This window comes from Tenrec ecaudatus, chromosome 1 (genome assembly GCF_050624435.1).
Source record: "Tenrec ecaudatus isolate mTenEca1 chromosome 1, mTenEca1.hap1, whole genome shotgun sequence".
NCBI classification, from domain to species: Eukaryota; Metazoa; Chordata; class Mammalia; order Afrosoricida; family Tenrecidae; genus Tenrec; species Tenrec ecaudatus.
The window spans coordinates 4456819-4484655 of NC_134530.1; the positions used below are offsets into that span (position 1 = coordinate 4456819).

The following is a 27837-nucleotide window of genomic DNA, read 5'->3' on the forward strand; positions in this document are numbered from 1 at the left end:
AAATACATTTTTGGGGGGTTTGTTTTCAACCACATAAATGGTGACCTTGCACACGCTTTTGCCAGAAGGAACGCACAGGACTCGAATCCACTCCTCTGTGGGAAGAGGGAGGAAGAAGCTGAACACAAGCAGTGGAAACGAGACGAGGGACCGACTGTGACACAGAACCACTGCTCGTACGTGAGTCCAGGTTGAAGTAGATTAAAGCTAAATCATGACCTTCACTATACCCAACCTGAATGTCAAGAGACCCTCCAGAACAAACCGGATACGTGGAACACTAGTGACAAGACCTGACCAGCTGTGAGGTGCTATCAAGACCATCACCCATGAAGACAGCAGAAGGACATTAAACACACACACACACACACACACACACACACACACAGCAACGACAGACAAGATCAAAGCAGACGTCAGGAGAGACTCTGAAACTGGCTCTGGCACCAGGAATGGCTAAAGCCAAGGGGTAGAAAAATGATGAAGTGGAAGAGCCGAACCGAACATTCCCAGCTGGAGCGGATAAAGGGTTATTAACTAAATGTGATTAAGTACGCAAAACCTGGAGTTAGAAAATCAAAAAGGTAAAAAAAAATAAATTAAAAAAAATGAAGAGCACGCTCAGCAAGCATGAGCTAAAAGGAAAAAAATTCAAACCTTGAGTTGTGATTCTGAACGATCCTATGGGCAACACATGGCACGGTGCAGGAAGCGGCGACGGACGAGAGAAGGAATACACAGTCACAGTGCCAAGAACCAGTCGCCCGCCATGCCGCCGGATCAGGAGGAAGCTACAGGATCAGGAACCAGCGGTGCTGAAGGACGGGGTCCAGCTGCACTGAAGGCATCCGCCGAAAGCAAGGCTCCAGGAATTGTCGGAACACTCTCTGAAATGTTTCAACCAATGAAGAAAGCACTGGAAGGACTCACGGTGTCCAGAAATTTAGAAACAACTATAGTGGCTATAGATATAGCCACTATATATGTGTGTGTACATATGTCCACCATATATGTGCACATATATATCCACTATGTGTGTAGTACGTATATCCAGTATGTGTGTGTATCCACCATATATGCATATGTATATATATCCACTATATGTGTGTGTCCATATATATATATATATATATATTTGATCTCATGGAGGCAGCAGTTAAGAAATCAAAGGACGCATTGCACTTGGGCAGATCTGGTGTGCGAGACCTCTTGAAGGTGTTGAAGGATAAGGAGGTCTGACCCAAGCCCAGGTATTTTTTTTAAATAAATACTTTTATTGGGGGCTCTTACCACCCTTCTCACAATCCATACATGCATCCATCGTGTCAAGCACATTTGTACCTATGTTGCCATCATCATTTTCAAAGCATTTTCTTTCTACTTGAGCCCTTGATATCGGCTCATTTTCCCTCCCTCCTCCCCCACCCTTTCTCCCTCCTGAACCCTTGATACAGTATAAATTATTATTTTCATATCTACATCATCCGCTGTCTCCCTTCACCCACTTTTCTGTTGTTTGGCCCCGTGGGAGGGGTTACATGTGGACCCGCGTGAAGCCAGGGTATTCTTCGTCCCCGGCGGGCACACCAAAGCTGTGCGGCCGTCAGGACTGCAGGTGAACTGGTGCCTTTGCAGCGTGGTGCTGGTGAGGAACAGCGACAATACGGGAGGCTGCCAGAGGAAGGGAGGCTGCCAGAGGAAGCAAGCCATCTGTCTTGGAAGAGGGACGGCCAGAGCAGCTCATCTCCCCTGCTTTGGATGGTGGTCAGGAGAGAGTTGAACCTGGAGAAGGGCACGGTGCCCGGCCAAGCAGAGGGTCAGTAGAAAGGAGACGGACGGACACAGTGACTGCAACTAGAGGCCCCCAGATAATGAGCACTGTGAGGATGGGGCTGGATGAGGCGGACTTTTGTTCCGTTGTGCACGCTACCGATGACGACGACAACTATCACGTGACTTGAGGAATTCTGACTGGGGTCTGGCCCTCTCAGTCTCATGGGGACTCAGCGTAGCCTGTGCCTCTGTTTTATTGACACAGGATCCACATAGCTTACAATTCAACAGCTCAGTCATATCAAGAGTGTACCCTCAGCACCACAATCAAGTTTAGAGCACTGTACTCACTGTTTTGACGCCCCCCTCCCCAATCCCCAGCCCCTCCCCCGCCATATACCTAAGAAACCATTCATCTAGTTACAGTCTCTATTGGCGCACCTGTCCTGGATCACAGACACAGAAAAGCATATACCAACGACCAAAACCTAACAACAGTAACAAAGTAAAACTGAGAAAAAGCTCAATCGAAAGGAAAGAAGAAAATATTAAAAACCAGAACAAATTTAAAACGGGCCAAAAGGGAGATCAAATTGATAGTTTGTTTTTTCTAAGTGTTGCATCTGAACCTATACATCGGCAGCAGTCCACTTCCCAACGCAGTCTGCGTGACAGCAAGGCTGCCACGGGCCCTGGTCAGAGGGGATTCACCTGTTTCCTCCTCATTTATTAAAAAAAAGTTCTTTAATGTTTTTTCCTTCCCCCACCCCCTTTTTACTTTATAAAAAAACGGAACGAAACTTTTAAATGGGTCAAAACGGAGATCAAACAATTTTGTATGTTAACCTATTTGTACCATAATCTGCTTTACCATGCTGTCTGACAATAAGCGTATTCACATCTCTCCAGAGCCTCCTGTGAACCAGGTGCTCACACTTTAACCTCTGATGCCATTCATTCCCACCTCCAGATATGGATTTTATTATTTACAGTCCATGGGTCGCACAGGCTGGTGTGCTTCTTCCATGTGAACTTAGCTGACTCCTTCCTTAGAGGGCAGCTCTATTTTATTTTCTTGCTTGGTTGTCACTCGCTGTCAACTCCAACTCCAGACGAATGAATGCGCTGGCTTTAAATATCTCATCATGGTTTCAACAGCTGACTTCCCCCCAGCATAGGGCCAGGCCTCTCTCTCACTGCTGAGAGCCCGCGACAGAACTCTGCTTTTGACAAGCTCAGGCCAAATCCCAAGCCAGTTTCTTGGCTCACCTTAAAATATTGGTGATTTTGTTCATTATGAACAAGTTAATTTTTGCATTTGTGTTAGTCCACGTTGGCTAGAGAAGCAAATTCATACACGCTTATATATGTACAAGAAAGAGCTTTATATAAAAGAGTAAGATCTATTGAGAAAACATCCCAGCCCAGTCCAGATCAAGTTCGTAAGTCCGATATTAGGCCATCTGTCTGCTACCAGTTTATAAATTCCTCTTCAGACTCGTGCAGCCATGCAATAACACCAAATGCAGGAAGATCACAGGCCAGTGGGAAGATTGTCTTGTGGATCCAGTGGCAGGCGAAGCATCTCAACTCTGACGTGGGTTTCTATGTGACTCCTCCAGCTCCAGGGCTCTGGCTCCATCAGCATAGCTCCAGGTGGCTTGTCAAAAGGAAGACGAAGCAGAGTGTGTCCCACCTCCAGGGAGGAAGACAGGAATTCCCAGAATCCTCAGAAGGCCACGCCCACACACAGAAGCCTCATTGGCTATGACCTGATTGACAGGCTAGGCCCCGCCCCTTTGCAAGTTGACAGGATCTTATGTAACATGTATCTTGGGTTTTAAAAATGTACTCTCATATTTATCTCAACTCCAGAGTTGTTGGGGTTCCTTTTTTTTTTTGGTTTGCTGTTGGTGAAAGAATCCACATCAGATAAGGTCCCATTCAACACTTTCTACCCATCTTATTCACAGTGACTTGGGTTCGTTAGCCTTCACATTGTGTCAATATTCTCCTTTCGTCTCTAGCCTTTTCAGACCCATGAATTTAGGACATCTTGTTTTGTGAAGTAGAGAGAGAGGGTCAGTGTAAAGGAAGTGTGTTAGGCAGGGTTCTAGAGCGAAACAAAACCAGGACACTTATGATTATATATGTATATATAAATATATACATTTGTAAAGCACAAAGGAATATAACAGCTAATTAGTCCACACAGAGGGCTCAGTTTAACTCACTTCCGTGGAACAGTTAATATACTAAAAGTCCTTCAACTTGGGCTACACGGTCTAAGGTCAAGGAAGCAGACAGCTGAGTCTTCCTTTGGACAATGCAGGCAGTCTGCCCACAGGCAGCAAGTAGCAGGACGGGTCACCAACAGTCAGCAGCTCAGGAGCTTAGTGAAGTAGGCCCTGAAGGTTATCGAAGACAAGCAATGCAAGACGACAGGATCCACCAACCTCAAGCTCAATCGATGCAGCAAAGCAGGTCTCAAAGGAACCTCAAGCTCTAGCAACAGAATCCACGGGTTGACTATCCCACAGGTAGTGTAGCTCACAAGTTGAGGCAGAAAACTAGTTAAAGCAGCCATAGGTTGGTCAGATCACCAGAGAGCAAGAGAGAGAGGGGCAGGCCTTGCCGAGTAATTTATCTCTTTGCCCTCCAATCAAACTGCGACCCTGATTAATCCCACATGTTCCTACTGAGCAGGTTGGCACAATAAACCTACCTATCACAGGGAGCAACATGACTCTCAATAAGATGGATTGGCGAGGTGGCTGTCCTGAGCAACTCAGATCTAGCAACAATTTCGGGGGATGGTTCAGGAGCCAACAATGTTCTAGTAACATTCTGTTACCTAGAGTAGCTATACAACGAAGCGGGATCTATAAAAGCAAACTTAAAGCCACGGAGCCCATGAAGATTCCTAGCAACCCCATAGGGCCGGGTAGGACTGCCCTTGAGAATGTGCCCTCTTTCTCCCGAGAGGCAGCTGGGAGTTTCAAACTGCTGACCATGCAGTCCAGTGTGTAAGTACTATGGCACCAGTGGTCCTCGCTACACCTGCCCTAAGACAAACTTCAACTCTATGTCTTCATGTTGTGATTATCTGTTGGGTTTCATATATATTATATATAAATATATATATATATGGATGTGTATATAGATGGAAGACATTACTTACTTTTTGAACTAGAGTTTTTGTTGTTGCTTAAAAAGTGACTTCGGGGTAGTTTCTAGGTTTGAGGAGTAGATTCCAGGGCACAAGTCCCAGGTGTCTCTCTAGCCTGCATGGGTCCGGTTCATTATTTGGGAAAGTGAAGTTCTCTTACGCTTCTCACTCTCTCCCCCCACCCCCACCCCCTTTCTTCTATCAGGATCCATCTATTGTGTCCCAGGAGGAAGGCTTTGGTAACAGTAGCAGAGCACCACCTAGTCATGGTCTCACCTTAGAGGAAGCAGTGATTCCAGGTACCTGCTTAATTCGGTGACTGAGAATTAGACTCTCAGGGGGCAGGTCTAGAGAGAATACAGTTTTGTCCCCGTTTTTTGGGGCGGGGAAGCATGAGACCCACTGCCTATGGGCACCGGGAAAAGTAGGGGTGGGGGTGTCCAGATTGGACGGGGGCTGGCTTGCAAAGGGATGCAGGTTGCAGGAGCTGCGGGTAATCCGGGCCGGGGTCCAGCTTTTCTCAGGCGAGGCAGGCCCTGGGGGCCGCAGAGCCCGCCCCGCGACCGCCTCGCCAGGACCCGGATGTGCAGGGTGTGGGGCTCCGGGGTCGGGCCCGCGCGGCGAGGACAGGCGCCGGTATCATTGAACCACCGTCCCTTCCCCCACACTGCCGGGCGTCCGGCCACGAACCTGGTGGTCGGCCTGCGCGAGGCGCCCCAGCCTCTGGTCGCATTGTGATCTGCGCCGCCGCACCAACGGCCCCTCCGTCCCCACATGGGCAGATGCCTCGTACCCGCCCCCACCCGCGCCGTGCGCCCGTCCCTTTAAGAGCCCAGACACTGCCGGGGTGGGCGTGGCCGCCGCGGGCGAAGGAGGGGCGACTTTGGGCTTCTCTGATTGGTCCGAGGTCCGGGCGGCGGTTCTGCGCGCAGGCGTAGCGCGCGGGAGCGCGAGCCCCGGGGCAGGAGGTCGCGCCGCTGCTCATTGGCTCCGGCGGCGGCCCCGCCCGCGAGTGGCGGGCGGTCACGTGACGCGACGGCTGGGGGCTCCCGGCGCTGGGGACGCTGGTGGCCAAGATGGCGGCGGAGCTGGTGGAGGCCAAAGTGAGTGAGCGGCGGCGGCGCTGGCCCGGGCGGGCGGGCGAGGGGGCGGGGCACGGCGGGGCGGCGGACCCGGGCCTACATCTTCCGCCCCGGGCCCCACGACGCTGCCCGCCGCCCCGGGTTCCGGCCCCGGCCCCGCCCCCGCCTCCGGCCCGGGGCGCTGGGTGCGGGCGGGGGCGGGGAGGCCGGCCGGGGGCGGGGCCCCCAAAACCTCAACGGGCTATCGCGCCGGAGATCGGGGTAACCCCCACTCTTCCACCCGCCACGATCGGTCGCTGTCCTGGGCTCTGGAAGCTCGGGGCAGGCCGCACCTCCCAGTTCGGGGCAGGACCCCCTTGGGAAGCGTGACCGGTTGGGGTGCTGGGCTCCTCCTTATCGATCCCCGCCGGGGCCCATGCTCTTCGCCTGCGTCTCCCCCAAACGCCCATCCCCATGGCACAGAGCTGAGTCTCATCCACCCGCGCAGTGACCCGCAGCTCAGATGGGTCCCGGACCCTCGGCTGCTGTCACCACTTTAGGCCGGGGGACCGTGATTTAGACCACCACAAACAGTTTAAACTGGCGGGTTTGGTTCTCGAGCCCCTGCTTGGGCTACGGCCTGGGTCCCAGGGCCCCGCCCCCTTGTTGGTAGTCAGCCCACCCTGTTGGTGGTCAGGTCTCCTAAGATTCCTTCTCAACGTCCAGTCCCTTTCTGGGACGCTTCGTTTCTCTGAGGACAGCATTTGGGAGATTGAAACCCCAGCTGAAGCCATCGAATCCTACTTCTAAACCGCCCCCGGGTGCTCTCAGTAGCGAGCAAACTTTGGGGCCACCTGGAACAGACTGGCCCCTCCCAGCCCTAGGACTGCCCTTCAGGGGGTTCACATGTGGCATCTGAGATTCTGTGTCTCACATCCATCCTTGGAAGGTCCCAGCTGGTCCCAGAGGGCCCGCTCCTCGTGGCTCATGCCTTGAGCTGCTTCCCCTACACTCTTGGTCCAGGGGTGCCCTCAGACATCCCTCTCTGCGATGGAACTTAAGAGTCTTGACTCTAGCAATCTGACTTATCCCAGGGCCACGCTAGGGCCAGGCTCTAAGACACATGCCTGGACTCAGGAGGATAGAGTTCTGGGCCTGCCACCTCCTTGCAGGCCAGTTGCCCTCTTTTGTGCTGTCCCCTGCCCCCGCGTCCTGACCTGCAAATGCCCGCTTGCTCCTCATCACTCCTCCGATTCTACCTCCTTCCCAGCTGGGGTCTCACTACAAGTCTCCTGTCCTGGGATTATAGCCTGCATGCTCCCCCTCAGCAGATTGCACCCAGACCCCACATGTTCCTGCTCCTTGGGGTGTGTGTGGCAACTGAGCGATTTCCTTGCCCTGGAAAGGTGGCATGCACCTTCTCATCAACCCCACCCCCCACCCCAGAGCTTTGAAATCGAACTGCCTCATGGGGCCATGGAGCCGTGACCCTGGGCCCCTCTGCAGCCAGAGGGTGGGGTCTGCACTTTGGATGTGTGCAGGGCTGTGAAATGTGATCTCATGAACTCTGCTTGACCCTCTGCTGGCTGGGGTCCCCAGGCCCCAATCAAGCCCCATAGGGGGGCTCCCTTGGGGAAAGGGGCTGCCACCAAATTGCCCTAATCCCTTTCTCCTTAATCTGGTGTGCCCCCCTGCCTTAGTGTACCTTAGGTGCAATGGCAGTGCCCCCCTTTTTTCTGGAGCCCAGGGCCTCCTGAGACTGCACCCCTCTGCCTAGAACTGCTTCTGGAGTGGGAGACTGGTTTGGGGGTGCCTTGTTGACACTCTTTGAAACCTGAGCCCCTCGGAAAATTGCAAGGCTGAGTGGGCTGGGGTGGCAGGGGTTCCTCAGCAGTCTTGCTCCGCTGTTCTGTCTTCCTGAGCGAGGGCTCACTGCTACCCGGGTTGCTCAGGAGCCCAGGCTCAGCCCAGGTTCAGTAGGACCGGCTCCAGGGGGCCTGTCTACGAGCCTCGCCTCGCCCCACAGCCTCCCCACCCAAGCCGAGTGGAGAGTACCCAGCAAGCTGCGTAAGGGCACAGCTGTGGCTGACAGGCGGACGACGCTCAGGATGAAGCTGCAGCCGGAAGTACTTTCACTGTGGCCTGTGGGCTTCTTCCTGAACTGCCGTCCCTCACCCCACCCCCACACCCCCCACCTGCACTTAAGTGCAGGCTGCACAGTGGCTGCGGCAGCAGCAGGGGCAGCTGCTGGGAAATCTGAGTCGGGAGCATATGGAAGCCCGAGGGGTGTGCTGCAGCCTGCTGCGGCCCTGACCCTGGCCAGCCTGACCTCGACCCGTGGGTAGCCGCCGGGGCTGGGGTCACACACTGTGCCTGACTTCTCCCCTTCACTGGATGGCTTCCAGGGGAAGGAAGCCTCAGCTCTCCCATGGCCAGCAGGTCATCCCGGAGCCCAGATTGGGCATCCTGGTGAGCCAGGGTCCCACAGTCCACAGGCAGGTGGGGAGCTGCCTCAGGAGCCACTTGGATGCGCCTTCCTGAGTCTCACTTCCTCACCTGTGTAGTGGGTACAGTTGGTAGGTAAGGGGGCCAGACCCATGCCATTGGAATCTGCCCAGACACAGGAGGCCCATAGGATGCAGAACCGCCCAAGAACATTTCCGAAGCTGCAGTCTTCATGGCCACGGACGGACAGGGGGTACCTCTCTCTCCCACGGAGCCTCTGTGCGTTCACCCTGCTGGCCTTGCTGTTGTCTGCCCAGCGCTTCACTCATGGCGCCACCAAGGCTCCACTGCCAGGGAGCAGTGGCGTCAGAGGGCCCGTCCTGGGCCGGACTGGCTCTGAGAGAGGGACCCAGGGTAGCCCCTGGCTAATTTTTGCAGTCAGCCCTGGGCCGCTCTGCTGGCCTGGCCCTGTCCTTGGAGACTGTACCTGCAGTGGACCCTGGCCTGTAGAGCCAGCGGACTCCTAGCCAGACTAGCAGACTCAGGCCTGGCCTCCAGCTGGGGGCCAGCTGATTGGGTTGGCTTGTAATTGGAGCGCAGGACTTAAGATCCTCGGGGTCGTGGTCAGTACATAAGCAGCCATGTGGGGTTGCTGCCTGGCCCCACTGTCTGTGTTTCCGAATCTTCCCAGGGGAATTGACTCTCTGCCTGGTCTGCCGGTTTTCAAACCTTCCATTCCCCTACCCACCCCTGGTGGCATCATGGTCCTGACTGGGGCCACTGGCCGCACGGTCAGTGCTCCTCGGGGAAAGGTGACGCCTGCGGCTCCTGTAAGAGTCCCTTTCTTAGAAGCCAGGCACCCTGCTGTCCCCTATGGAGTGACGGCCGTGAGTTTGAGTTTTGTCCTGTCATCGCCGGACTAGTTGGGCACCCAGCCTGGGGTCCTTGGGACCATGCTGGCCCATTCCTCTTGGAGGGGTGTTCTCTTGGCTTCTGGGGGTCCCCCGGTGGGCAGACCCCCACCTGAAAACCACAGCCACTGCCATTGGGTGGGTTCTGATTCATACAGGGTTTCTGGCGTTGTTAGGCTTCGTGGTGCATTGACACCACCAGTCGCATACAGTTAGCCGTGAAATTTTTAACGCACAGCATCACCCCCACCCCCTCCTGCACCCCAAATCCAATGTGGAGAGTGAGTGCTGTTTGATTGGGGTCAGGCGGAGGGGTCCCGTATGGCAATGGATGCGAGTCCTTTCTGTCCCTCACCTCCTGCCTCTTGCCCCCAGACTCCCCTGGGCCTATGGTGCCAAGGGACACTGCTGGTTGTCATGGTTTGGGTGGTGGGTGCCCCTGGCATTGAGTGGGTGGAGACCACGGATGCTACTCACCTCCCAGTACACAGAATACCCCATCCCGTGTCAGCAGCCGAGGGAGCAACCCTGCCTCAATTCCTTTGGAAAATAAAATAGGGTCCCAGCTCAGCCCATCCACCAGAATAAACCCCCCAGCCCCTGGGATATCCCCCCTCCCCTCTCAGGGTGTGGACATCAAGTGAGTGGTGTCCTAGGATGGATATCAGGAGGCCAGGGGACCAGGGGATGCTGTCTCCCCGGGGCCAGTTGGAGCCCCTAGCTCAGGGCTCCTCATGGGGGGGCTCCATCCCACTGGGTGGTGCATTTGCAGTTGTTACAGAGGGGAGGGCTTGCTGCAGCCATAGACCTGGTGGAGACCAGGGATGCCACCCCCAAGCCCCAACCCTGTAGTGCTGCTGCGCTAGAGATCAGAAGATAATTCAGAGGCCGGATAGGGGCCCATCCTGCCTCCTCACGCTTCTGCGTCCTCCCAGAGCGTGGCGCAACACTGGGCTCGTAAGGGGGCTGTGGACTCAGAGCCGAATGCACCTGCACGTGGCCCAGGCCTGCAGGTCTCATCACCCAAAGGGGCCTTCACGGAGCAGTGGCTGAGCATTCAGCTGCTAGCGGAGAGGTCGCTAGTTCAAGTCCATCAGCTGCTTTGTAGAAGAAAGAGGAGGCTCTGATCCTGTGAAGACTGCTCTGCCCTACAGGGTCGCTCTGAGTCAGCATCGACTGGACAGCTGTGGGTTTGGCTCTTGGTGGGGGACTGTCACCCAGTGGTGAGTGATGGTCTGGTCGGTGAGCACTCTCTGCCAAGTGCTTCGTGTGTGTGTGTGTGTGTGTGTGTGTGTGTGTGTGTGTGCGCTATTGTCACCCACGGTGGCCCAGGGAGAGGTTGAGGGTCCTGAGGCTTCTGACAGGAGCTGTTTATGGTCCAGCCTGATGCCGAGCTTCTGCCCCAGGGATGCTTTCGAGCTGGAAGATGGGAGCCGAGAACCGAAAATAGAAGCCGAGGGTGGGGAGGGGAGGGGAGCCTGGCTTTTGCTGTGTTGGCGTACTGAGGAAGGCTGGATGGGAGGGGGGAGGAGGAGGAGGAGGAAGGCAGGCTGAGTGAGGAGGGGGAGGGGTGCCAGGGGTAGCCTGCGCCTGGAGCCTGTGAGTAGGGAGGGGGTGGGCCAGGAAGACTGTTGACTACTTTTTCAGGAATGGGAACCACTTAGGATCTCTGGTGGTGCCAGTGGCAAAGTCTACGGCACCTGGGGCCAGCGCTCCAAACCTCTCCTGGAAAAACGCAGGCGCAGAAACCTCAGGGCGCAGCTCTGCAGCCCTGCCATGCTGCCACGAGTTGGCATCGACTCGCTGGCAACACCGGGTTTCTGCAGGTGGGTGCAGCTAGGTTCTGGGGAGCGCCTTGGGTTTGTCTGTCTTTGACGACTGTTCTAAAGGTGGACCGTTTTCCAGCCTGCCCAGGGACACAGCAGAAGTCAGGCCTGGTGACCCGCATCCAGAAGGACAGCTGGGAAGGGTGCACAGGGGCGCTGGGTGGCGGTGGGCATTGGCGGGTGGGCGAGGCATCCCAAGGGGGCCTCTCACACTGGTGTGTCTGTGTGTGTGGTTGCCCCCTGCCCCCCCAGAACATGGTGATGAGTTTTCGAGTCTCCGACCTTCAGATGCTCCTGGGCTTCGTGGGGCGCAGCAAGAGCGGACTGAAACACGAGCTGGTGACGCGGGCCCTGCAGCTGGTCCAGTTCGACTGCAGCCCCGAGCTGTTCAAGAAGATCAAGGAGCTCTACGAGACGCGCTACGCCAAGAAGAACGCCGAGCCAGGCCCGCAGCCCCACCGGCCACTGGAGCCCCTGGCCATGCACGCGGCCTATGAGCGGGCCGGCGCGCTGCCCCGGCCGCCCCTCACGGGGCCCAGCCTTGACTACCCCGTGCTCTATGGGAAGTACTTGAACGGACTTGGGCGCTTGCCCACCAAAACCCTCAAGCCGGAGGTCCGCCTGGTCAAGCTGCCCTTCTTCAACATGCTGGATGAGCTGCTGAAGCCCACCGAGCTGGGTGAGTGCTGCCTCCAGCCGCCCTCTAGGGGCCTCGCGTTTGTCGGCTGTGGCCTCGCAGTGAGGAGGCCCCAGGTTCACCAGCTTAGAACGGCAAGTACACGGGGTATCGCGTGGTTCCTGGGTCAGGCGGCCGCTGGGGACCCGGGGTTCGGCTTGGGGTCTCTACAGGTGCGGTCGTGTTGTGGCCCCCTGTGTCCCCGTCTCATCTGAAGGCCTGACTCGGGCTGGACCAGCTGCCTCCAGTGCTGTCATGTGATATTTGACTACTCTGTTTTCTGGGTGGTTTTCCCTTTAAGTGGGACTTTGCCACAGATGGCCAGAGTGGTGGGAGGCCTGTCTCACGGACAGACAGACAGAACACATGAGTGTGCACAGCCACAGTCTCTTTATGACCGCTTATCGAGGCTCAGCTGCACAGCTCTGAGTTCTGATGATTGATACCCTGGCGCCTGGGCGAGGGGCTGGTACAGGCTCTGTACCCAAGAGGCAGGCAGGGGTGGGGTGGGGGTGGGGCTGCTGGATGCTGCCTGTTGCAATGGAGTCAGCTCTGGATCTCGGAGACAACCTCCCCCACCCCCCAGTGCTGAGGTAGACCTATGCTCCGTAGTGGACTGTTACCCGTGGCTGGTTTGGGTGCTCCCTGGTGCCCTGCACCTCTCTGTTAGCAGCCAGGCTTGCTCCCCATTTGCTTCCCCTCCTGCAGACTCTCCTGGGGAAAGGGACTGAGGATCCTCTCTAACCTGGCTCTTATGTGCCGGACACCTCTCCCAAGTTGGCAGGTCTGGGTGCTGCTGCCTCAGGCCCAGGCACAGACAGGGAGGGCAGTAGACACTGCATCCCCTCAGCTCACTCCTTCCCAATGTGGCTGAGCACCTGTTGGGTGTCGGGACCAATGAGGGCAGGCCACCCGGGTGAGGAGGCCAGGCGTCAGCTGTCAGGGTTCCTGCGAGCGAGCATGCCCTTGTTCATTCACACATGCATGCACGCGGCATCCGTTTCAGCACCTGCTCTGGGACACGGCTTCTCCCCCGACACCTCCATGGGAGCCAGCTCTGTGGGTTCTGCCACCCTGCAGCCACCAGAGGGTTCGCCTCTGCCAGCCCAGCGGCCGGCCCAGGTGTTTGGGGCTGCGGCTGGCCTGCGTGCTATGGCATCCCAGGGGGTCGCGGGGGGATGGTGGTGGCAGAAGACACAGTCTCTCATGCCTGTCCATGACCTCCAGCCCACGTGATAAGGTGGGGGATGCCGGGGCCCTGGGCCATGCTCTTGAACTCCAGCAGCGCCCTCTTTCTTTGTGGCTGGCTGTTGGGTGTAGTTGTCAGGGACTCATGCAGGCAGGTCACCCCACCCCATCCAGGGGTGGATTGCATAGTCCTGACCCTTGAGGCCTTCCCTGACACCTCCAGTGGGTCCCCCCACCCCTGGCCTTTGGGACAGCCAGAGTTCTGAAGGCCCAGGGCAGGCAGAGCCGAGGATGGCACTGCTGTGAGCTGCCAACAGGGGTGGGAGTGGGGGCGGGGTGGAGGTGACTTTGAACCTGGGGCTGGCCAGCCACGCCCCCTCCACCCAGAGCAGCTTCCTTCCTGCCCAGTGAGCAAGCATGGAGGGCCTCCTGGCCCACAATGCCCTGCGTCATGCGTGGACCCCCGGGACCCCAGTCACCTGATCTCCGGGAGCTGCCCTGCCTACACTGGGAGCCACTGTGCAGCTCAGAACAAAGGCACAGGCCCCACCCTGCCCCCAGCCCCATCTCTGTCCCCTGGCCCCATCCTTTTGGGGGCTGCTGCAGACCCCAGTGATCTGATACCCAGTAGGAGGCAGCGAGACACCCCGCCCCTCCTTGTCTTGGACTAGAGACCGGACCCCAGGTCGCTGGGCCCGACATGACACGCTTGCCTGCTTCCCTGGAAGCCGAGGGCAGGCGGTGGACAGGGACATAAATCACAGTGCCGGCATGTTCTGCTGGGGGAGGGGCGGCCCAGAGAAGCCACTCGGCTGGGGTCGGTATCCCCACTGGCCAAGAGATCTGCTCTGCTCATGGTCACGTGGTGGCTCCATGTCTCCACTGCCCCCACACTGCCTGCACCCGCACCCTGTAGGGAGGCATTCATGCTGAGGCGAGGGACCTGTTCTGGGCCCCAGGGAACTCGATAGTCCTTGCCCCGAGGCTGCCCACCTGCCCTGCTGACACCCGAACCAAGGGAAGAGAGGCCATCACGTGACAAGCAGCCAGCCACTGAGGGGCTTCCAGATGTTGGGGTCACAAGTGTTAGGGGGCAGGCCCAAGGCTGGTGGGGCAGGGCGGAGACAGGAAGGCTTCCTGGAGGCAGCAGCATCAATCTGGTCCTCAGCCAGGGCCTAGGCAGCAGTGAGCTGGCAGGGGGTTGGGGTGCGTTCCAGGCTGAGGCCAGGCAGCGAGGGAGGCTGAATGGAGGGCATTGTGACCCAAGGGTACTGTGCCTGGAGGGGGGCACCTCAGAGCGAGTAGAGAGGCCAGAGGACCCAGGGTGCCATGGGCCACAGGGAGGAGGAGGGAACAGGCTGTCCCCAGGGCCCAGCAGACCTGGCACTGAAGTGCCAGGGTGCCGCCTATGGCCTCATTGTGGCTTTGAGGAGGATGTTGTGCCCCATGTTGTCAGGTGCCAGCGAGGTGCTTGCGACTCAGAGTGACCCGCCCGTCCCGTGCCATCCTCTCCGCCGTTGCTGTGCCTGAGCCCCTGGTTGCCGCCACTGTGTCCCTCTGCCTCGTCAATGCTGTCCCGCCACTTCACTGAGTACGCTGTCCTTCTCCAGGGACTGGTCCTTCTGGGGCAGGGGTCCAAAGTGTGCCATCCTTGCTTCCATGGAGCCCTCTGTTTGTCCTTCTGCCGGCATAGGTTTGCTTGTTCTCCGGGGAGTCCACGGACTGCCTCGTCTTCCGCTTCAGCACCGTAGCAGCTGGGCTCCCACTCTTCCGTTGTCTTCCTGTCACAGCACGTGAAGCGATCGGAAGGCCCTGGCTTGGGTCAGGCGCATCTCAGCCCTCCCAGTGCCATCCGTGCCTGAGCAGATGGCCCAGTGCCGTCCCTGGCTAGCACTTCCGGGCGAGTTGATGTGGATCCCAGGAAATTGACCTCCTTGACAGCTTCCGTCGTCCTCTGTTGACGGTGGTCCTGGTGTGAGGATTTTGGCTTTCTCCCTGTGGAGGTGTGGCCCCTACGGCAGGCTGCAGGTGTCTGTCTTGCTTGGCCAGCGCTTCAAGTGCCCTCTGCTTCCCGCCAGCAGGGTTCATCCTCTGCCTGGCACAGGTTTCCACGCGCCTTCCTCCAGGACCTGTGCTGGGCCCTTCAGCCCACCCAGCTTCCTCGGGCAATATGCCCAGCAGCCAGCGGCCACACTGAATATGTTTGCTGAGAGGATGCCGCCCCAACACGCGCCTGTCCGGTTTTAAACCCCGAAGCGACCCTGGTTCTGTTCTTGCTGCCTCCCTCCTGGCCTCACGAAATCACTTCTCCCTCCGTCAGAGCCACCGTGCCCCGTGCTGCTCCCAAGTGGAGGTGGTCTCACATCTGGCTGGGGCCTGTCTTGCCCTGTACCATGTCCCTGGCAGGATGTCCCCACGGAGGGGCCGTGTCGGGGCTGCTGCCGATACTGGGGAGTCCTAACAGGTGCTGTGGGAGGGAAGTTGAGCCCTAGGGGCTCAGTCAGCTCCCATGCCAGCTTTGCTGAGGGGGCAGGTGGGTGGTGCTCCTTCACAAAGCCCGCCTCCCTGCCCCATCTTGCCCACACCTGGCTTTCCCGCCTTTCTCTCCTCCGACCCTGCACCACCCCCTGCAGGCCTCGTCCTGCCTTCCTGGCACCGGAGAAGGCGGCCTCCCGTGTGCACTGGTGCCCAGGAGCAGAGGGACCTGTAAGGGCGGCGAGGACAGCCCGAACATGGACCTCTCTTCTCGCTCTTGCTGAAACTTTGGTCAAGTGCCGGGTTGGTCATGGGATACAAGTCTTTGGCAGCACCGCCCCCAGCCTGTACCCCAAGCAGACTGACAGAGCGCCCCAGTCTCTACCTAGGCCTATACCCCAAGCAGCCCAGCCCTGATGTGGCCTGCCACTTGGCACGTGACTGCAGGATGACTGTCCAACTGGCTGCTGAGCCCAGCACCACCGTTCTCTGGGCTCCTTGTTGAACCTCAGCTGCTAGGAGTGGGTCTCTCCCCTCGGGCTTTGGGGTGCCCGTGGCCTCCGGGTGGACATGGGGTACCTGTGCTAACGTGCTTGCACGCTCGTTGCCTGGTGAGCCGGGTCCCATCCTCCTGCTCCACCTGACAGGGCCACCGTGGCGGGCACCCCTTGGTCCTCGAGGTGGGAGGAGCCAGAGGAATTGGCAAGACCTCCAGGCTGGAGGGGAGTAGCACGTTGCCCGCTGTGTAGTGCCTGCTGTGGGCCGGGCCTGGTGTTGCTTTGGGGTAAGCGTTGGGTGCCACTAGCCTCAAGTCAGCGGTTCACACCCACCAGCCACTCCGTGAGAGAAAGATGTGCCTGCAAAGATGAACAGCCTCAGAAACCCTCTGGGGGAGCAGAGTCAGAACCCCTCAAGGTGGTGGGTGGGTGGCTCAGGCGGCCCGCAACACCGTGTCCGTCACCTGAGAGCATCTGCTTCAGTGGGCGCGGTGGCGGAGACAAAGCGAAAGAAGGTTCTGGAAGGTGATGGCAGTGCAGCAAAGTCCAGCAGAGTGGTCAGGGGCTGCAGCTTGTGCTTAACAGCTGTACTGTGGCTGGAAGGCAAGGGACTGGATGCCATGGAAGAAAGGCTTCCTTGTGGGTGTGGAAAGGCCATGAATCCCCAGCTGCCTCGGGCCGAGGGAGGTCGACAGGCCTTACAGGAGGGCATGTCCCTGCGGCATTTTACCCAGGACGCTATTTTAGAGTGCTCTAGAAGGCCCTGCGGCCGGTGTTTTGGAGGGCGTGACCATCTGAGGCCGGCAGGTGGGAGCTGCACTAACAGGCCACAGAGTGGGCTAGGGGAGCGGTTCTTTACGGACTGGCTCTGGGTGGTGGGCTTCCAGTGGGCTTGGGGTAGGCCTGGTTTTGAAGGAGGTGTGGGGTTTTGATGTGAGGGCTGCCCGCCCAGGTTTGGGGTAGGGGGCAGTTCTGATGGTGGAGGTGGGAGGGCCACATCTCTGGTTTGCTTTGGGGAGCCTGCTGAGGACCCACCACCCCCACCTCCCAGACCCTCGTGTACACTTGCAAGGCTGGTGATAGAACCTTCCAGGCCCAGTGCAGAGAGATGCCCCACTGTCTCCCCAGAAACCCCTCCCCCCTATCATGGACACCCTCCTGGGCAGCTCTTTGGCCTGCAGTCACTGAGTGGAGATGCCTGGACAGTGACAGGCTGGTGACCTAGCTCTGAGGTTTCCTTGGTCCCCACCTCCCTCCCCATAATGACTCTCCAGGCCCCGGGGGCACATCGGAGCTGTCTGTGGGCTGCCCAGGCACACTCCCCTCGCCCCAGTTACGGCTTCCGCAGGGACGGCTGCACGCAGCAGCGGCAGCCCCCAGGGACCTGCCTTCGTAAACAGCAGCCCGCCGCCCAGCTAGTGCAGCAGTGGTGGCTCTGCTCAAGCATCGGGGAATCGGGGTTCATGTGGGGTGGAGGGTGCGCTGGTGGGGCCTGGGCCACCTGCCTCCAGACCCCCTAGTTTTCAGTGAGCCAGTCTGATGGCGCACCCCACTCGCATTTCTAAAGCAGGGTCTTCAAATCAGGGCCTGAGGACCAAATCCCAGGAGCCACCTGTTAATAAAATTTTATCGGCACGCAGCCATGCCCACCCGCTTACTGAGTTCTCAGTGGCGGCTTGTCTGGCTGGCTCTAGAAGTATAGAACACTTACATTCTGGCCCTTTACCAAGCCTGCACTTGCTCACGCTCACACACACAGTTCCACAGCCGGTCCCCAGGCACCTGGAGGCTGGCACCACCTGAGCCCGCGCAGCTCCCAGGGATATGCTACACCCATGTGAGCAGACGTGCAGAGGCCTGGCCTCTGTGTGTGTTGCGCAGGCAGGACCTCCTTTGCCATGTCTGTGTGTGTGTCTTTGCGCCTTTTATGTTCGCCATTGCTGGGAGCAGACACAGAACATGCAGCCATTCACGCTTCTGCACACGAGTCCCTGACCACACGGGCCACCCTCCTTGACCTTCAGCTGCCACCAACCTGACATGACATCGTTCACACCCTGGTGTCATTCTGTCTGTCTGAAAGAGCTCACCTGCTCCTGAGTCTAGACTCGGGGTGGCTCGAAGGGGCTTCATGGGGCTTTGGGGTGGCCTCAGGGCATTAGTTTCAGGGTACATCCTGGAGGTGGTTCCTTGGCTGGCTGATTCCCTCCTGTCTTTTCCTGGGCGTGCTAGCCTGCTTGTATTTTGCTTGTTCTTTTTCTTTTTCACATTTTAGTTTTATTGGAATACAATTTGCATTCCGTGCAACTCAGTGCTTCTAACGTAGTGGCGAGAGCTGTGCCATCCTGTCCAGGGGTTCTCGTCCATTTCTTACGGGCAGAGGAGTCTGTGTAGCATGCGGCCTCCAGCCTGTGGCCTCGCACACGTGTGTGAGTGTGTCTGTGGTGGTTGTGCCGTGGGGGGGTGTGTTCCAGCTCACAGCGACCCCACGTGCACCACTGTCCCCACGGTCGCTGTTGTGTTTGAGCCCACGGCCAGCCCTCCTGGCCACACACGCCATCATCCCTCCCCAGGTCTTTCTACCATGACGCTGTCAGTGGTCTCAAACTGCCACCCTTTCCAGTCGCAGCCGAGCCCTTGACCCTGTGCTTCGTGTGTGTGTGTGTGTGTATGTGTTGAAAGTGACCAACTACAGCCACCACAGGTCCCTTGTTCCAGGAAAGAGACACACACACCACACACACACACACAGTGGTCTTCATCAGTGGCATCTGGGGAAGCAGACTTCTCTCTCTCTCTAACACGCGCACACACACACATACACACACAGTAGTCTACATCAGTGGCATCTGGGGAAGCAGACCTCTCTCTCTAACACGCACACACACACACACACAGTGGTCTTCATCAGTGGCGTCTGGGGAAGCAGACCTCTCTCTCTAACATGCACACACACACACACACACAGTGGTCTCCATCAGTGGCGTCTGGGGAAGCAGACTTCTCTAAAGTGGAGGGCGTCACGGCAGTGAGTGGAAGTCCGACCCTGCAGGCAGCCACCGTACTGATCGCCGACCCACAGGTGAGTTTTAGCAAGGCCTCGTGGCGCCGTGTGTAAGCAACATCCAGAGGTGGGCAGTGGAAACCCACCCAGCGGCTTCATGGGAGAAAGGTGGCAGCCAGCCCCAGAGACCCCACAGGGACTTTGACTTGTCACGTGGATGGCCGTGAGGCTGAACCTTCCTGACATCCCCCCCAGACAACGAGCGGCCCTGCCTGTCCCAGAAGCAGGCGTGGACGCAGGAGCTACGGGCCCGCTCCCCTCAGCCTGCATGTGTGTGGGGACAAGGGTCACTGTTCTTCCTGTGGGTGGGAATTCAGCGGCTTTTCAATGAGGACCCCCAGGAATACATTTTCTATAATGTTCTTTAAATTCTTAAGTCATATTTTCTTATGCTTTGGGTTCCCATTTGGTGACTTTGGTCCTGTGACACTTGCCCCCCTCCATGGCGTGTCCCCACCCATGACTGCATTCTTGGGGCTCCCTCCTGTACTCTGCCTGCCAGCCCCCTTGCTTTTCCCCTCGGCCTGAGTGTCAAGCTTCCTACAGATGGGGAGGGGCTTTTTCTGGGGAGCCCCGTGGTATGCGTTACATGCTGGGCGTGACCAGCCACTCCATCACATCACCTCAGGCTGACCTCTAGGCAGTTTGGGTTCCAGGCTGAATTCGGTCTTCTCAGGGGGGCCCCTCACATCTCCCCCAGGCAGGGTGTCCAGCGTTTTCCTCCTGTGTTATCAAGTGGCCCTGATCAGAAGGCTTGGTTGTGTGAACCGGGCACCACCTAGTTCTCCGGGTCTCAGGAGAGGCCGGGGCTCCCACAGATGTACCTCCTGTGTGCGACTCCTCCGTTCCGGGAGGGTTGGGTTTCCTCCTCTCTCCCTCTCCCTCCTGACGAGTATGGACCAGTAGCTGTCTCTGATATGGCTCCTCACAAACTCTTTACCCATGGAAGCTACTTGCTTCAAGACGGCGCGGACGTGAACTTGTGAGCTGTGGCCTGGCAGCTGACTGAGTCACACGCCACGAGCCTTCTCCTGCATGGTGCCTTGTGGTGACGTTTCCGTTTGCCGTGGGGCTGGTGAGTCACAGGGTGGAGCTGTGTACCGGGCTTCGAAAGTGTTCCGAAGGGGTCAGGCCTTGTTCCACGCCCCCCGCCCCGCAGTGTCTGCGAGTCCCCTGTCTTCGCGGCACTTGCATGCGCCCCTCTGTCTAACTGGCCGTTCTTGCCTTCCTGGGGCACAGGCACAGCCTCGCCACGCAGGCTCCGGGCATTAGCGTAGGCGCCGCGCACCTGTGTTCCTAAAGGCCAGGGCACAGGTGATTTTGACCCATAGGGACCCTTGTAGGGCAGGGGCATCCCCCTCCCCCCATCCCCTGAGGCACATGGTGCACACACAGGCTACCTCTCTGGGGGGCTCACCTGCCATCTCCCTCCTCCCGCTCGTAAAACGAGTTCTTTCTAGTCGGAGCTCCGCGCTGATTCTGGACCTTTCTTGTGGTGACAAGCCGGTTACGCCGGTTCTCCTGCCCTCTGTGCTGGTCAGTGGCTTGTCCTCAGTGGTAGTTTATTTCTTCTCAGCTGGCACTGTGTCCTGGGGACGGGAAGACTGTCGGTGGCATCTCCTGCCCATGGCAGGCGCAGGGCCAGGGCAGTGTCGGGCGTCTGGATTTGGTTTTGTATCTTGTTTGTGTCCCATTTCCTTCTTGCGGGAGATCTCTCATTTGGTAAAAGCCCCCACCCTCCTGAGGACCCTGGCGTTTACTGGCACCCCTTTCCTTCTGGCTTCTCGGGGGGACAGCCTTGATCGATTGTTGGCCTTATTGAGCCCGCCGCCTTTTAGGCCATAAGGCCCCAAAGCCTTGGCTGCCAAGACTGCCCACCACAAGGGGCCCTGGGGCCTTGTCGGGTAAGTGGTGGGCTGTAAGCCAAGAGGTCAGTTGTTCAAACCTGCCAGCTACTTTGTGGGAGCAGGAAGAGGCTGTCTGTCCCCAGGAAGACTGTGGGGCTCAGTGCCTGGAGGACTGGGGTGGGTGGGGATTGCAGGGGGTGGAGGGTGGTGGCGGGTTCCACACAGCAGCTTTCAGAATTCAGAAGCCTCTCCTCTTGTCCTGGTGCGGACTCAGCCCGTGTACCTCTCTGGGTGGGAAGAGCTCAGGCTCCACCTCACCTTCAGACTACTATAACCAATAGGTGATGCCTTGTTGGGCCCCCTGCCCCCACCCACAAACACACACTCTGTGAGTCCGCAGCGAGCTGGCCCTTCTATTTAGATGTTGGTGTGGCCACCCCACTTTGTGAGCAGCCTTTCTGTGTCTCTACCCCTCTCTTGCCTCCACTCTTCCTCCTGCACCCCCAAAATGCTGGCCTGTGTCATGTGCCTACCTCCCCTAGCCCCACACCACTGGCTTGGTCCTGACTCAGGATCACAGGGCCCCAGGGCCACAAGACGAGGGCAGAGTGGGCTGCCTGGGCAAGCACACAGCCCGCCAGCGCTTTCCACCATCCCTACTTCACCCTACTTCTGCAGCTCTGGGGAGGCCTTATGCTGGGAGTGGCTTCAGACGGGTGGGGGAGGAGGAAGAGGAGGTGCAGGCCCCTACCCACACCCCTGCCTTCAGTCCCACAGAACAGCGAGAAGCTGCAGGAGAGCCCGTGCATCTTCGCCCTGACGCCGCGGCAGGTGGAGCTGATCCGAAACTCCAGGTACCCTGGCAGCCGGCAGGCTGGTCTGTTCCAGACTGTCCTGGGCAACAGTGGGAAGAGGGAGGGTAACCCTCTAGAACCTGCCCATGCCCAGGGATAGGACTTTCCTCCGAGCAGGCTTCCTTGGGTGAGGGGAACCCACTGACCCCCCGAGAGACTGAGTTCCATAGTCCCTTGACTCCTGCAGTACTACTGCCCACTTTGAGGTCTACTCTGAATGGGGGTGGCAGGAATTATGACCCCTGGGGGGCCCACAGTGCTGCTCAGGGCCTTCCTACTGACCCTCCTATCCCCACAGAGAGCTCCAGCCCGGGATCAAGGCTGTGCAGGTGGTTCTGAGGTGAGTGTACGGTGCTGCAGCTCCCCCCTCCCAGCTGACACACACACAAAGGGTCCCCCTCACCCTCCAACCCCTGTGCTCCAGACCTGGGTCATTCCTACCCCAAAGCTGGAGGGTCCTCTGTGACCCTCAGACCCTCCAGCACCAAGACCCCTGTGGCCCCGCCCGGCTCCAGCCATCTCTCAGCCTGGGCTCGCTCTGCTTGCAGAATCTGCTACTCGGATACCAGCTGCCCTCAGGAGGACCAGTACCCGCCCAACATCGCCGTCAAGGTCAACCACAGCTACTGCTCTGTCCCCGTGAGTTCATGGCTCTGCCCATCAACCCAAGCCAGGGCACTGCCTCAGGGAGAGGGCAGTAGGGGGTGGGGGTGGGGCCCTCTACCACTCTGGGCCTGGGTGCTGCTGCCCATGAGGTGGGTCTGCTGCTGGGTGGGGTGGCCGGGCAGCCTGGGTGCTGAGTCTCTGGTTGTCTGACCCCAGGGCTACTACCCCTCCAACAAGCCGGGCGTCGAGCCCAAGCGGCCCTGCCGGCCCATCAACCTCACCCACCTCATGTACCTGTCCTCCGCCACCAACCGCATCACCGTCACCTGGGGAAACTACGGCAAGGTGAGCCTGCCCTCTCTTCCTCCTCTCATGCTGCCTGCCCTGAGCCTTGCCTCCCCCTCACCACCACCCCTCACCACCCCAGAGCTACTCCGTGGCGCTGTACCTGGTGCGGCAGCTGACCTCCTCGGAGCTGCTGCAGAGGTTGAAAACCATCGGGGTCAAGCACCCGGAGCTGTGCAAGGCGCTGGGTGAGAGCGCACGCCCACTTGGCTTGGGGAGGGAGGTGGGCAGACGGGACGCATCAGTGCCCTGGCTGGGGCTGGGGTCTTGCTCTAAAGGCCCTGAACAGCCCCAAAGGGCTGAAAGTCTACAAGGTAAGGGCAGGGTCTGTGGGCAGTGGGTGGGCCTCTGGACATGAGGGTGCTGTCTGTGGGTGGGCACCATCTCTGGAGGCAGGAGGCTGGCTTCCTGTGGCCCAGGGCAACCACAGGACCTGCCTTTGCCCATAAAGAACGCGACACAGACAGGCAGAGGGGGAGGTGGGGGGAGGTGGCATGGCATAGAGCCTGTGTGCCCCCGACCCTACACCCACCTCTGACAGCGCCCGGTCCTTTCCACAGTCAAAGAGAAGTTGCGCCTGGACCCTGACAGCGAGATCGCCACCACAGGCGTGCGTGTTTCCCTCATCTGCCCGGTGAGCCTGCGCCCCGCCCACCCCCCCTGTCCCCCATGCTGGACGCTGTCTGTGTCCCAGCTAGTGAAGATGCCCTACTTCCTAGTCCCTCTGAGGGCAGGGACTAGAGGTGGCTCACCATGTGTGTGTCCCTGTTCCACACTGGGCAGCATCCTCACTCACTGTGTGCCCACCCCCAGCTGGTGAAGATGCGGCTGTCGGTGCCCTGCCGCGCGGAGACCTGCGCCCACCTGCAGTGCTTCGATGCCGTCTTCTACCTGCAGATGAACGAAAAGAAGCCCACCTGGATGTGTCCTGTGTGTGATAAACCTGCCGCCTACGACCAGCTCATCATCGACGGGTGAGTCCCAGGTGCCCGCCTATCTCTGTGATCCTTCTGTGAGAGCATCCTGGGGTCCCCTCCTCCTGTCCTGACTTTCTGAGGCCAGGTGCGCCCGCAGGCGGGGCTGCTGTCAGAGGCAGGGCATGCGGCCCAGCTGTGCTAGCTGGGGACGTACAGGGTGGGGTGGTGTCCCAGGTGGGGCATCATCCTATGTCAGCAGATACTCTTCTATGGGGCCTAACGTGGGTCATGTTGCTTGCTGTTCCCTCGGAGTCTCTGGGCTGACCTGGGAAAGCGGGGACTGTGAGCACCCCAGACTTGGGATTCATCCCTGCAAGCAGACTGAGTTCCCTATCCCCATTCCTGGTCAGTGGCAGGCTGTCCAGGTCATCCCCCAAAGCAGCCGGCAGGGGGCTAGCCAACATGGATGGAAGGAGCGCTCTGGGCCCCACAGGGAGACTGCCCTCAGGTTTTAGGTGTCCTGAAACCAGACTCGGGTGTCCAGAGCACCTGACCTGGCTCCCGCCTGGCCTCCCCATCCCCACCCACTGCCCCACCCTGGGCAGCAGCGGGCACACTCCTGGTCACAGTTGGGGTTCTAGGCCCCTGTCCTTGGTCCTCAGGTGACCTAGATTGCAGGCACAGGGTGGGAGCAGAGCATCCCTTGCAGAGCAGCACCCCCACATCCCAGCCTGGCCTGCAGGCTCTCACCAAGACCCCCCTCCTACTGCCTTGGACAGGGAGACAGGCTCCCCACTCATAGGCACTGAACCCAGAGTGGCCAACCCCAAGCCTGGGTTCCCTCCCCGGATGAGCCAGCCACCACCCCTCACTGCCCAGCCTGGGGTGGTGTGAGGAGGCCTTTAGGGCCCGGCCCTAGGGATGAGCCTGAATGGCTGCTCTGTTCCCGACCCAGCAGCTGTGTGCCCCCTCCCCCACCCGGGCCTGCAGCGGGTACCCAGCTTGGGATGGCAGCTGCCCTGATGCCCGAGGGGCTGGGAGCCAGGCCCCACACAGCCCAGGAGGCCAGGGAGGCTCCCTGGAGGCAGCATCTGGCTTCCCCCTCAGCTCCTGGGGAAGGTGGGGGGCAGGCTTTAGAGCCTGAATAGGTTTTCCTGTTGCTTGGGGTAAGGACTGACGGAGGTCACTGCAGGCAGGGGTGACCCTGAGGGGAGGGGGCAGTGCCCTGGGGAACCCTCGTTGGATGGGGTGGCACTGTGACCAGAAATGCCAGAACCCAGGGGTGGGGCTGCCCTGGAGAGCCAGGGTAGGGGTGGGGGTGGGGGTCATCTCTGGCCTCAGAGTCAGGCCAATTACCTTGCAGAAGTGGTGGGGGTGGGGCAGAAAGCCCCGTCTCAGTGGGGGACCTGACCAAGCACTTAGCCAGTACTAGGCTGCTCCCCTCTTCCCTGGGCCTCTGTGTCCCTGAGCCCATGGCACTGACAGGCCTGGACACCATGTAGGGCCAGTGCCCACTAGACACAGGTGGACGAGCCCCCACAGAGTGTGGCGATGCCCCACCTGCTCCGTCTCCTCACTGGGTGTAGTGCGCCCAGATGCCGTGGTCACAGGATTCTGAGCCCCGATGGTCACAAGCTGACCATGACCTTGAGCAAAGTCATCTCAGACGCCTGTGCTCTGTGTGCAAAAGCTGAGACAGTGGTGGAGGGGTAGGTCTAGAGCCGCCCAGTCTGACACTGCCGCTGCTACGTTGGCAGGATGGGCCTGTGGCCTGGGGGGGGTCCCCATGGATGGCGCTGCCTTGCCCCCCAGGACCCACTCTACCCCCCCAGCCCTGGTGCTTCCTGAAACTGTGGTCTCAGGGTCAGCAGCTCCAGCGTGCGTGCAGGCCCTGCCTGGGAACTGTGTGTGAGGATGGGGGTTGGGGTGGCGGTGGGTGTGGGACTCGGCGCGCATGCGTGCTATGAGTGAGCAGCCTGCTCTGCCCGCCCCCAGGCTCCTCTCCAAGATCCTGAGCGAGTGCGAGGACGCGGATGAGATTGAGTTCCTGGCCGACGGCTCATGGTGCCCCATCCGGGCAGAGAAGGAGCGCAGCTGCAGCCCCCAGTGCCCCATCCTGGTCCTGGGTGAGTGCCCCGCCTATCAGCCCCTCCTGAGAGTCCTGCCCACTCTTACCCATCTTTGTTCAGTACCCTGCTCTATCCCAGGACCTCCTAACTGCCCCAGCCTGGTCCCACCCCACCCTAGACCTCTGGAAGGCTGTGTCTGGGTCCTACCCCCTGCTATCCTCTTAGATAGACCCGCGCCTGCCCCATCCTGGTCCTCCTGACTGCTCTGCCCCCAGCCCCGCCCTACCTGCCTGTGGGAGGACCCCCCAGTGCCCTGCCCTTCCTCCAGAGCTGGTCCTGCCTGAAGTCGGGGAACCACCTCATTTATAGTCCTTAGTAAAGCAGCCCCCCTGGGGCCCCGTCCACCACCTCCTGGCCTTGGTACCCACAGGTGCCAGTCAGGGTGGGGGTGTCTGAAGACTTGCCAGTCACGGGGTCAGGCTGCGGCCACAGGGCCTGTTGGCAGCTGTGTGCTGCTCGGTGAGGCGGCTGAGGCACATGCCCGGACCCCAGGCGCCATTCTAGGTCAGCTGCCCACCTGAGGGCTGCCCCCTCTCTGCCCCTGCAGGCCCGTCTGACGCCAACGGGATCCTCACCGCCCCCAACGTCAACGGAGGTGGTGGCATCAGTAGTGCGGCCAGCGGTCCCAGTGGTGGGGGCAGTGTGGCGGGCGGAGTGGAGAACGGGAAGCCTGGAGCCGACGTGGTGGACCTCACACTGGACAGCTCTTCATCGTCAGAAGATGAGGAGGAGGAAGAGGAGGACGAGGAGGACGAGGATGAGGAAGGGCCCCGGCCCAAACGGCGCTGTCCCTTCCCAAAGGGCCTGGTGTCGGCATGCTGACCGCCGCCCTGGACACACGACTCTCCTGGTGCTGACCACGCGGAGGCGCAGGCGGCCCGGCCCGGGGTCCCAGTGTTCTTCCCACTGCCCTTCCTTTGTCGCCCCGCCCTTGCCCCCTGGCTCCCGGCACCTGTACCTCTGGACACCTAGCGGAGGACAGACAGCTAACTGACGAAGAAGGAAAAATAAAGTGCGAACGAAAGAAGAGACCGCAAAACAAACCAGAAATCACAACTCTTAACAAACGGGCGAAGCGGCCCTCCAGCTGAATGCCGCGTGGCGGGAGCCGCTGCCCCCAAACTTGAGCGGGTGGGGGCCAGGAGGGGGCCCCTCCGGATTTGCTGCCCCGCCCCTCTCCGAGGACCATTCCCGCGGCGGGCGCCCCTCCCCAGTGACAGCCACGTCGTCGTCGTCCTCGGTTCCTTTTGCTTTTCAGTTGTTTTTTCCCCCCTTTCTGCAACTGTGTCCCCACACCCCAGAGCCCCTCGCGACCAGCGAGCTGTTTTAGCCAGAAGCCATGGAGGGGGAGGGGGGTTGGGGGCGGGTCCAGCCACAGATGGGTTGTATTTTTGGAAAGTGCAATAACTCGGTCTTTGGGAGCCAGGCCTCCCCGTGGAAGGCGGGGGCCGTGGGGTGGCGCCCCGGGGCGCAGTGGGGGTGGGGTCTCAGTTTTCTAGCCAGCTACCTCGGTAACTCCAATTCAGGTTAACGTCCCTACGGAACAGTGCAGATGCCCACGGGGTGGCCACGCCCCGGGGGGCAGCGGGGACCCCTCCCACTCCCTCCCCTCCCCTCCCCCAACCTGGGTTGCTTCCTTTTCGTTCTTGCTCTTGGGTTTTCGGGCGGGTACGAGGTTCACCTGGCGCCCTACCCCGGGAGCCTCACCCATGTCTTCCAGCAGGAGCACCTCCCCACTGGGCTCCGGGACCCCGCAGCTGGGTGCTAGCCCCCCCCAGCCTCCCGGACTTCCACGCCGCCCTTGGGGTTTGCTTTGCTCTTTCTCGGCCCTCCCGCCCCGCCCCGGCCGCCGCCCCGCCGGCCTCGCCCTCCAGTCAGGAAGCAATACCGGGTCCGGTCTGGGAAGGGCCGACTCCCTCTCACGACGAACACTCGGGGCGCAGGCGGCCCCCCCCTGCCTGGGCAGCCGAGGGCCACTGTTTTCTAATATTTGTATTCTAATTTAATTGTTTTTTAAAAATGCAAATAAAAACAGTCACGGCGACGCCAGCGCG

The 27837-nt window shown here is 59.4% G+C and overlaps 1 protein-coding gene across 1 annotated transcript; it reads left to right on the plus strand.

The window, feature by feature from the left end:
• Positions 1-5904: 5904 nt before the first annotated feature.
• On the plus strand, positions 5905-27832 carry PIAS4 (protein inhibitor of activated STAT 4). The gene is made up of 11 exons (XM_075545078.1): positions 5905-6045; positions 11438-11864; positions 21702-21786; positions 22085-22126; positions 22335-22425; positions 22609-22737; positions 22820-22925; positions 23298-23371; positions 23551-23711; positions 25650-25780; positions 26331-27832. Exons 1-11 carry the CDS (start codon positions 6019-6021, stop codon positions 26603-26605), a joined length of 1548 nt encoding a protein of 515 aa, XP_075401193.1. The 5' UTR covers positions 5905-6018; the 3' UTR covers positions 26606-27832.
• Positions 27833-27837: the final 5 nt, after the last annotated feature.